The 11,157-nt window shown below is 40.5% G+C and overlaps 1 protein-coding gene across 4 annotated transcripts in view; it reads right to left on the bottom strand.

The window, feature by feature from the left end:
* Positions 1–271: 271 nt before the first annotated feature.
* Positions 272–11,157, bottom strand: part of ebf2 (EBF transcription factor 2) — a 38,774-nt gene continuing 27,888 nt past the window's right edge. For 2 of the 4 annotated variants that reach the window (XM_032579753.1, XM_032579754.1), the window contains exons 7-16: positions 9,497–9,578; positions 6,498–6,639; positions 5,290–5,420; positions 4,960–5,086; positions 4,783–4,871; positions 4,623–4,688; positions 3,684–3,858; positions 3,419–3,601; positions 3,161–3,331; positions 272–2,992 (exon numbers count right to left, since the gene is read on the bottom strand). In XM_032579753.1, the coding sequence (XP_032435644.1) occupies positions 2,961–2,992; positions 3,161–3,331; positions 3,419–3,601; positions 3,684–3,858; positions 4,623–4,688; positions 4,783–4,871; positions 4,960–5,086; positions 5,290–5,420; positions 6,498–6,639; positions 9,497–9,578 (1,198 nt within the window). In that variant the 3' untranslated portion in view covers positions 272–2,960. Of the gene's footprint in view, positions 3,332–3,418; positions 3,602–3,683; positions 3,859–4,622; positions 4,689–4,782; positions 4,872–4,959; positions 5,087–5,289; positions 5,421–6,497; positions 6,640–9,496; positions 9,579–11,157 lie in introns of all 4 variants that reach the window. The other 2 variants (XM_032579750.1, XM_032579751.1) reach the window with 1 other exon arrangement.

The raw sequence follows: 11,157 nt of genomic DNA, 5'->3' as shown, positions 1-11,157 counted from the left end.
ATGGGGGGGGGGAGGAAAGAAGGGAGGGAGGAGGATGTTGTTTATCTTGACATGCTCTACTCAGTCTTTAACGCTCGCATCACAATTAAGATGCTGCGGCTCATCAGCTATGTATACAAAACAGTGTAACAAGCTGCACGAGCACACAGGTGATGGGCATAGTCAAAAATAGATCAGGCACAACCTTGAGATGTGGAGGCTTGCAGGAAAAGCTCCATGTTCAGGACACCACAGCGTAACATAAGAAAGAAATGTGTATAACCACTTCAACTCACTTCAGTTATTTTTTCCTTTTACTTGTTTTATTTGGAGCACAAAATATAATTACACCTTAGAATTTACAAATCACGTTTGCACCATTTTTTTGTATCACTTCAAAAAGAAGATGGCTTAAAAAACATAAAAATAAATTGCTAACATTTTTTAATAAATAAGATTAACTGAACTCTAAAAACAAATTTGCTTACGTCAGCTACCCTTTACGTTCTTTGTGCACGTCCTGAGAATGAGTTTGTGTTGTCATGAATAATGCTATGCCTTCAAAAGTATTCATACGGCTTGAATTTTGTGTAATTTTCCAACGTTACAACCTCAAATAATTTTTAGTGGAATTTTTATGCAACAGACCAACACAAAGTAACACAATTGTGGAGTGTAGAAAAGGATTTCAACGTTTCACATGCAACTTCAATGTGCATCTTAAAAGTGCTGCAACCTGATCTTTTTTAGAAAACATCCAGGACCAAACAGCAAGAATACCAAGAAACTCAACAGACAATTCAGGAATAAGGCTCTGGAAAACCTTAATGCAGGATTGGGTCATAAAACAATATATCAATGCTCTAACATTGTACAAAGCAAAGTTTAATCCATCATCTGGAAGTAGAAAGAGTATAGCACAACTTCAGACCTATCAGGACATGTCAGCCCAGCTACACCTACAGCCTGGAAAAGGAAAGCAATAATCAGAAAACCAGCCAAGAAACCTGTGCTGGAAGAACATCAGAGATCCTTTGTGAAGATGGGAGAATCTGTTGCAAATCTAGCTTTTATGGACAAGAAGAAAGTGCTGCTAAAAGTCAACTCATTTTTACAGTTTGTCATAACTCATGTGGAGAGCCAAAGAAGTTACTCTGATTAAGTCAAACTTTACGCTTTTTGATCAACAAAAACTGTGTGGGATAGAAAACTAACACAGCAAATCACCCTGAAAATACCATCTTCACTGTGAAACTGGGAGTGGCAGCATCATGTTGTGGTTTTTATGTTCTTCAGCAACAACAGGCAGGTGGATGTGAAGGTGAATTGAACTAAATAAACGATAAAACTAGAAGAAAAACAGTCAGAGACTGCAAAACCACTTCAGATTTGCTAAATTGTTCTCCTTCCAATAGGACAGTGACTCAAACATATAAAGGAAAGCTTTAGAGTAAAAAATATTCATGTGCTAGAATGGCCCAGCCAATGGCCAGACTTTAACCAACTTGATAATCTGAAGAACTGAAAACGTTTGTTCACAGACCTTCTCCTTACAATATTACTAATCTTGAATTATAAGCAAAAAATAATCAGTCTGTAGATGAAGAAAGCTGGTAATAAAACATGCCCCAAATTATTTGGGACGTGTTTTGGGCCAAATATGCCCTTCACCATTATTATACTGTAGAAAATCAAACACAACATAATTGTTTTTTTCACTACACTACTTTGTAATGGTCTATGCTCTAAATCCCAATTAGATACAGTTTTGTGCTGCAACCTCACAAAATGTGGAAAAACTCAACAGGTCTGAATACCTTTACAAGGAACTGTGGCTGTATGAACATGATAATAAATGACCACTTAATACACCTTCTTCTTTTTGTTTGAGCTGTTGTGCTTTTGCTTCCTATACTGCATAGTGACTAGACATCGGAAATGAAAGTTCACAAACTATTCAGGGTGAAAAAGTACCAGAGCATGGGTGTAACAAAGCATGCATTTTAAGTGGAAATAAAAAGGATACGGCTAACTAATATTTCCTTTTACACAAGGACAATAACCTTTAACTGCGGGCAAAACACATATAATTGCTTTTGCAAGAACCTGAAAAGTAGGGAAGTTTAATTAAAAAAAAACAAAACTCCACTAAAAAAAATCCATTACAGAGTGTCATTTATCAAAGTAATTGGCAATTGGAGAGCTTGCTTAATTTCATCAACAGTTGGAAAGAGAACCAGTTTATAAAAACACGTTTATATTATTCCCTAAACTAACTTTAATAAGTTAAATTGCTTGTTCTTAAATAAATCAATATATGAATTCATTTTAGTAATAACCCATGAGAAAGATTTCTCCCTTGAAAAAACAATCAAAACAAAATATAAGGGTTCTACTTTTCTGGAATGTAAGTTGTCCTTAAAAGTCTACTACAAAACAACCTCTCTCTAGCTCACAGACAGTGTATGCACATGCCATTTAGTGTGTCTACACACACACAAAGTAAGCACCCCACATTTTAGAGCTGCGGCTTCTTATCTGAGCTGTCCGGCATCCGTCGACGCACAGCGATCCAGCAGTGCATCATGTAAGTCTTTCGCAGGCATTGCAAAAACTAGATGCTGTATGTGGCGGTGGATCAGAGGTTCAGACAGATCCTTTTTGAAGCTTCAGGTGAAATTAAACTGAGGTTTCCTGTCAGACACACATACAGCAGTAAACTGTCCAGTCTTGCTGTTTGTAGCTGAGGCTGATGTGTTATCCTGTGCATCTGGAGAAGATTGCTGGTCTTTGGACATTTTCATACCCCACCCGTTCCACTGACTGGTCGCAAAAAGGGGGCTGAGAGACAGTGGTAGGAATCAGGGAGGAAAAGTTACGCTCACTAGTGATCAGTTTTTTTCAGTCTCCCTGCTCAGTGCCAAAAAGGAGGGGAGGTAAGTGAAGCAGTGTTCTGGGGCAGATTGGGGGCAGGTGCTTTGCTACATCGGGGGGACAACCAGGCCCGTCATCGCTGGAGAGAAAAAAATATACAAAATCTATGATTCTAAATCAGTCAGGCGTTTCATTACTGTACATCACCCAAGTCGTGTTCAGTCATAGCTTTTGAGTTGGTTAGTATAGGGTTAGACTGCATTGGTGAGTTCAGACAGCGGGGTCAGATAGTGAGTTGGATGACTACCTCTGAAGCTGTTCCCCCCTGAGGCGGGACAGGCGGGGGAAGGAGAACCTTGGGGCCTGAGGACGGGAGCAAAAGCACTCTTCTGTTTAGCAGCAGAAGGGAAAGAGGAGAAAGGCAAGAGAGAAGACGAGGAGCTGGAGCTTCCTGGTATTGTGGGGCTCGCTGGCATTACTGAGAAACAGAGAGAAACAAACGGTGTTAAGCCTGAAACCGAGTCAGAATCAACGTTGTGAGTTCCAGGCAGGCAGTAAGTCTTACTGTAGGGAGAGCTTGTGGGTGAAGCGCTGCTGAAGCCAGGAGATCCAGGAACTCCCAGACTTGTCATGGGAACTGTCCCGTAGCCTCCAGTCATCCCTCCGCTGCCTCCGTAGCTCGACTGCTGGGGAGTGGAAGCTGAGGGGTAACCCCTCGGAGACAAACTGCTGGAGTTACGGATATAACCTGAAGGAAACATCAGAGCAGGCTCATAAGCTTTACTGGCCAGAAAGACAGAAGAAAAGATTGGCTTGCTCAGTTTGTTAACCTTGGCTGCTCTGTCCTGGATCTCCAATGCTAACCCCCAGCTGGGATGGATAGGAGCCCAGGCCCATGACGCTCCCATGGGCTGGTGAACTGGGCAGCGCCTGCAACTGGCTGTGAGGACGGGGAACACTGTAGAGTGCCTCGGCAATGTCAGCTGCACGTTTCAGCAGCATGTCCTGCAGCAAGTCGAACAAAGTGACAAACAACAGGTCAGTTTCAGGAAATATGAAGCCAATTGGCTGATATGTGTTGGTGCTGCTACTTCTGGTAGTAAACAGGAGTGAACTAATTAATCTGTAACACTGAGAATCTTTAAGTGACACTCTGTCAACCCCTCAAGCATTACGGGTCTGAACTAAAGAAACAGTTAAACTGTTTAATACAATATTAATATGAGGTAATGTTAAATGGACCATGAACTCATGTGGGTCACTGTCACAGAGCCAACAAAAAGCAAAAAACTTTGTACAGTTTTTTTCTGAACACATCCTGTATGTAGAGTAATGTTGTTGTGTGTGGATAATGTTTGATAAATGGTTATTAATTCCTCCATGCCAATATATCTTGTTAAAACTAGTTAAAAAGAAAACTAATATTGTTGTTTCCTATGTTGCGTCCCTTGCTTGTCAGATAATGCTAATATTTCCAATCCTCTTTCATTTCTGTGCAAAAGTTGTGCTCATGATTGCTTATCAAAAATTTAATTTGTGGAAGTTAACAAATTCACAATTGAAAAAGCAAAATCAGGGAGGAAACATTAGACCAGGATCTTCTCACTTAAGGAAAGATTACAACAATAAAATGGAAAAAAGTTCAAGGGGTTTGTCAATGTTTGTATAATTCAGGGGCAATTTTTAAAGTATTTTATGTTCTAAATTAGAAATGCCCTACTTAATGACCATCAATTTCGAATGTAGGAAACAGTTTTGTTTCTAAGTACCTGATTACTGTGTGGATTTCCATATAGGGCTTCAACAAGATCTGCTGCTCTTTTTAGAAGAATCTCCTGTAAAAAATAAGAAATTTAATTGACAACTCCAGGACAAAAGCATAATAATCATAACTCATTTAAAGATAAGTTTAGGTAACTCTTGTCTCACCTTGGCTAGCTTCTCTGGGTCACCTGGATGCCGGGGAATTACTTTCTGAAGTCGCTGAAAACCGTAGTCTATAGTTGGCTCATTAAGGGCTAAAAAAAATCATTAGATTGTCAAGCTTTAGAAACAATTATTTAAATCTTTGGATCTAACTTTAAGAAAAATGGCTCATCCTAATACCTGTGTAGATGAAGCGTCCAGGGGCTCCCTTGCAGAACTGCTTCGATTTATACGACAGGGTGACCTCCACGACCCCAGGGATGTGTCGAGGAGGCGTCTGTACACGAATGGCGTGCGGAGTGATCAGCTGAGGAGAAAGCACACAAACGGTGTCACCAAAAAAACGCCTCCCCACGTCTTGTAAATATTTAGGCTAACTCATTACTGTGGGAAGATTCAATTGTTAAGACTGCTCATAAATCACCCAAATAATGAGACAAGCCATATGCTGCGCATTTCATTTCACAATGTGCAGCATCATTAGCGGGATGTTTCGTAGACAACTCTTACCTCACTCCACACTAGCATGCTTCCAAACACCACCTGCAGCCCGTCGAAGAAGTTCTCCCCAATGACTATGACCATGGCCCCGCCGGTGGTCCAGCCTTCGCTGGGGCTGATGGCTTTGATGCAGGGGGTGGCTAAGACGGGAGAGAAAAGCTTCATTAATACAATCTACAATGACGATCAATAAAAGTAAAGAAATGAGGGTAAAAGTGTTAGGTATACTTAACATATATGCGCCCTCCAGCAGTATTCATTAATTGTTCACATTTTATCATGTTTTTTATGTGATAGAGCAACACAAAAAGGAGACGTGGTTTTTATTTTATGCTGCAGAAAGCATTCCCACATCATGATGCTGCCACTGTCGTCTTTTGCTGTGCGGATGTCAAGTGTACATTAATGACTCTCTTGGACCATTACATAAAACCTGAATTAAATACACTGACTTGTGATTGTATTGTGACAAAATGTGAAAAAGTACAAAGTTTATAGACACTTTTACAACTTTTTGCACTGTATGGACTGAGTGGAAAAAGTTTGAAGATTAAAATCACAATATAAATGTATGTTATCTTAGGCTAAAACAGCTGCTTGAAAAGAGACTTAAAGTCATGCATCATGCACAGACATCCTCATTTAAAAGTTGGGTTAAATACAGGACAAATGTCTGGATAGAGTTGGAAAAATGATCTGACTCTTCACTTGTGTAAAAGCTTTCATTAATTAGTGCAGAAATGAAATATTACTAGTGTAAGTTTTAGGCTTGTTTTAATAAATCTTGTAAATTAATTCTTTTTTGCCTCTCAAATATGTGAAACTTTGACAAAGTCGAGCAAAGTTCTTCGATACTCGCACCCAGTGAGATTTCCGATAACACTGATTACTATATGTTTTTCTTGGTCTATGTTCAGAGTATTCACACCCTTTTGATTTTTCTCCACCGTTTCTGACATCATATCCTCAACATTTTATGGTATAGATCAACAAAAAGTAGCACATACGACCTTTTATGCAGCCTCCTTGACTCTGATACCCTCAAATACAACTTGGCTCAGCTTGTTGCCTACAGAGATAAAGTCTGCCTGTGTGTAAATGAATCACAGTCTCAATCTTTGATTCAGATAAAATACGTAGTGTGTGTTTGTAATGTGACAAATGATGAAAAACCGTATAAAAACAGGTAAATTAAACCTCTTATCTTATTGTCCTACCATATTCCATGGTATTCTCCACAGACTCTCCCGGCTCCAGTCGGCGAGCTCTCCGGCCATGTTTTGAGTTGTTGTGGACGAACATGTTGTCTGACACGGCCAGGACGTGTCCATCTACACTCACTGTGCTGGACAAGACCACCTGAGCGAGAGGACAAAGGGGGCAAAGAGGAAGACGCATGAGCATAGATGAAGCATTTAGACTGCAGGCTAAGAGTCAAAATATCAAGTTACAAGTGTGAAAATCCCAGAGCAACAATTTGTTTTTCTGTACAGGTGACGGTCATATTTCTTAATGGATGATCTGACATCTCAGGGATTTCCACAACACATCTGCATTCTGGCGCTGTCACCCCTTCACTCCTCCACTGGGTCACCATATGGCCTCTGCCTCTGACTCTGGACTAACTTTTTGATTCATATAGCACGCAGCAGGCTCACGTTGTCTCCTCTTAATCCTTCAGTGACAACAAACATATGAACCGAATCTCCTATTTCAGCTGGTTGTTAAAGCAGTGGATGATATATGGCACCATAATGTGATTTTCTGCCTACTGCATGTCCCCACTTACATCTGCACCCCATAGGTGGCACTTTATACACTTAACAAGGGGATAGTCCCAAGTTTTTGCCCTCATTATTCATAATATTTATATGCTCCAGGATATTATGACATATATTTTGAAATGACATGTATAATAAACCTTCATCTTAAAAGACACACATAATGAAACTTTTGGGGGTGAAGGAGCAAAGCAAAAGAGAGGGGAAAAAACATATGTTCCATAGGTGGTGGAAGGGAAAGGAAAATAACTGTAAATTATCGATCAAGCAGCGAACTCCTGCCCAGCCCTGATCACCTTTTAACCCAGAGGCCCAGAGTTTGGAGCGCTCGTGTACTCATAACTTCTCAGCATGTGTCACACCACAGGAGTTAAAGCAAACACGGTGGGAGACGAGGACGGAGAGGGGCGGGGGCAGCCGGACACAAGGCTTTGCCGGGCAAAGGAGAATGCCAGAGAGAGGCCGCTGGTGCTGAAAGACGGCAGAGGAAGTGAGCACGAGGAGTCCCTTGTGACCACTTCCTGGGTCACGGAGCATGACCTTCCCCATCTGGAGCCAATCACTCAATTCTTGACAACTTCCTGAAACACCTCAACCTATTTCCTGCTCCCAGGCGCCCCCACAGCCATGTCTCCCACATATATAACTCTTTGGTTTGTCTTTCCATCTCTCTGACTCCTTATTGATTTCTAACTTTCACCTTTAACTTCTTTCTCCATTATGACTTCCACTGGAAAACCTTCCCAGAGATTTGCCATGTGACAACTGTAGCAACTCTCAGCTACTTTAATTGGCTTTAAGACCCAGAAACCAAATATTCTCTTTGGATATCAAAAAAAAAAAAAATCAGTCTCATTGCTTGTCAGTAAAGTTAATTTATCTAAAAATGACTTCTTAACTTTTCCAAGTAGTTAAAAAATGTACTCGTATGAAAGAAGGAGAAATATTCCTATTTTTTCCTTAACTATAAGTATCGAAAGACAAATAAACATGAACAATTGGTGAAAAACACAATGCTGGGTATTCAAATGATGTCTACTTTTGATAAATGGACCAAACTAAAAGCGATACTCTAATTCAGAGTCCTGGTAGTTACCGTCATTGTTCTGTGGTCTGGTTTCTTCTGGTCGTGACTTTTGGAGTGTCTTTTTACTTTGGATTCAGAACCAAAGGATGCACTTGAATAAATGATTAATGCTGAGCATGCTGAAGGCATTTGTACAAAAAAAAGGGTGAATTTACTTTCAAAAAAGTGAACAGTGCGATCAGGTAATGATAAACTGGTTTAGCTTAGCTACTTGCTGGAGTGGGAGAAACAACGTTTCTCATTTGAACGCGATGGGGGAACAGCCAATCAGGTGCACATTTTTAGACAACATGAGAGCCATGTCATTAGAGCCAAGTAGCTAAAAGCTGTTTAAGGTTGGCAGATTAGAGTTCTTCCTCTTCCTGGAGAGTTTTGCAGATATGAGACACTTTTTATCATAAGTAAACAAACTGTCTGCCAAGGTTCCTATTGTGCATTTAAGGAAATAGGATGTTAACCTGCACTTGTTTTGTCTCATCAAAGAGTTTATGCAGCTGCAGGCGACTTTCATATAAACAGTAATATGAAACAAGAGTTTAGAATATTAGAAAAAGACAATATTTTGAGAGAAACAGATTTTTTATTCTGGCTAAACTAAAGGCATTCTCACACTTTGATGGTCCAAGGTTCAACTAGGCAGGAAATACGGAAAGATTCACTTCATTTGGCTCCTTTCACTTTCAAGCTGCACTTATTGAAAGCAGACCAGGCAGACTGGACAACCTCATACAGTCACAGCATCAGGCCATTTGGGGCACTGTCACAAGGCCAGTGGAAGCAGCAGGCAGGGAAATGAACCATCAGCAAAACTACAGATGTACAAAAAAAAACCCACACCATGTGAAACGTGCTGCTGATGTTCCACAGACACCAAATGTGGATTTTAAAGCGTAGGCGTTTCTTCTTCTCATTGGTTTTAGCTTACTGGATAGTTTGGTTGCATTTCCACAGTAAGAGCTGCACCAGAGGTAAACAGAAAAAAAAAGGCGAGTTTTCACACCTGCCCAAGGTGAAGCAAACTATCTGAGAAAAACAACTGGTCATTCTCTTTGACCAGTTATTTCACATAAGCTCTGCTTGGAAAACGTCTGAGGATCTATTTTGTGTCCATCATACAATTCAGCTGTCCAGCTGAAGACTTTGTGGAGAGGAGAAGTCTAAATTAAAAGTGTTTTAGTACTACAGTTTACCTGGAAATAGACTGAATGGGAGAGTAGAGTGTCTTATAATAGAAGAGTATAAAGATGCTCTTTTATCACAGCTATTAAATTCTTCATCCTCTGGTATTCCCACTTTTTTATGTCCACACACAAGTGCACGCACACACACGTAAACATCTTTCATGTACCTGGAATCTCCTCATATCCCTCGGGTTGCCTGCTGTCTTCAGGCAGTTCTGGTTGCATTTCAGGAAAAACTTCAAGAAAAACCTGCAAAGGTAAACAAAAGGGCACATAGTAAAAAAAATTTTAACATCAGCAACAAAGAAACTCCATGACAGTTTCCAGTATGTAATTATTTCCCCCGTTTTCACACGCCAAAAGCCAAAGAAGGCTTTTTTTTTCTCACAGCCAGGTCCTGTGTGATTGCATGTATGTACATGTGATTACAGTTCTGACATAAATCCCAGCTGTTTAGTTTAGTTTTAAAGTCAATGTTGTTACACTTTAAATCAAGTAATGAGATCTGGAACCACAAGCCGAGTGAAAAGTGCTGCTGCGTTTCAAAGTAAACCAGAGACAATGATGTATGCCAGCGGGCTCAGGGGACTGTGGTATCCCACAATGCCATATTTGAACCCCACATGGGAGCGCAGAGGGAAACGAAGTAGAGACAGCCACAGAGAAAATTAAATGAGGAAGTGGCAGGACGAAGGTAGGGAAGGAGGCTTGTGCAGGTGCTCGCATGGACATGATTTTTTATTTTATTTTTTTCAAGTATATGAGTCTCATCACGTATGTAACTTCAATCCAACGCACTGTGGAGCTGAAGACAGTGGGGGTGGGGGGTGCTGATAGCCTGAGCTACACCAGAGAAAACCTGAAAGAAAGGTGGAATAAATAGAAGAGAGGGAGACTACTGAGAGAGACTCCAAATCCCAGGTGTACATGGTTCGGAAACATAGCCAGCTGCCATGGCAACGCAGCTCTGCCGCAATCCCAAAGTCCCCACGCTAAGAGGCAAAGATGGGAAAGAGGAGGAAGAAACTGGAGCGCATTCCATCACAGAAATACGCCGAATTTCTGTGATGGAAATACGGTGAAAAGACGAATAGAGAATGTAGAAATAAACAGAGGAAGGGGATATAAAGTGAAGGGAGGCAAGGATGAGGTTAAGAAGATCTATTCAGATGTTTTGCAAGGCCATAAAAAAACTTAAATAAAAAAAACAAAAAAAAAACATCTGAGCTGTATGGTGACCCTGCTACAACAACAATTCAGATCTTAAACTAAGTGTCCACTCCATTTACAAAAAAATGTCTGTCAAAAACTCAATCATGATGTGACTAAAACACAGTTGTGTGAAACCTGGCTCAGTTGTTGAGTTTACTTTAGTAAGTTGTGGTTAAAAGTGGGTGCTAAATTACTCTCCTATTTATACTCTTAGTAAGGAAGGAGAGTTATTTGTAGAAATGTTCAAATCAGGTCCCAGGTTCTAACCAAGGCTCCCTGACAAAACTCCTGTTGATGGTCGACCATCTGGGATTCCTGCAGCTGCAACCCCAGCTTGCTGTTTTGCCATGAAATTCACAGCCAATCCTTTAAAATCAGTTTATTTTTGTGTGCTTGCAAAACTGCATAATAGGTCATTCACAGTATTTTGTTGATCCAACATCTCTGAATTTTCCCTAACTCCTGAGTGTTTTTCGTCAGTCAGGACTACATAGAAATTCGTAGTCAAAGACAGACCGGTGCACCTCCTGGTCCGCCTGTTCAGTGTGTCCTGATTGGCATGCTGGGATACTAAGAGAAAATGTCTGTGTAAAGTCTTTTAAAGGTTCTGACATTT

This window comes from Xiphophorus hellerii, chromosome 12 (assembly GCF_003331165.1).
Source record: "Xiphophorus hellerii strain 12219 chromosome 12, Xiphophorus_hellerii-4.1, whole genome shotgun sequence".
Classification (NCBI taxonomy): Eukaryota; Metazoa; Chordata; class Actinopteri; order Cyprinodontiformes; family Poeciliidae; genus Xiphophorus; species Xiphophorus hellerii.
Note: the sequence above shows the minus strand (reverse complement) of the source record. Positions and strands in the feature narration are given on the sequence as shown.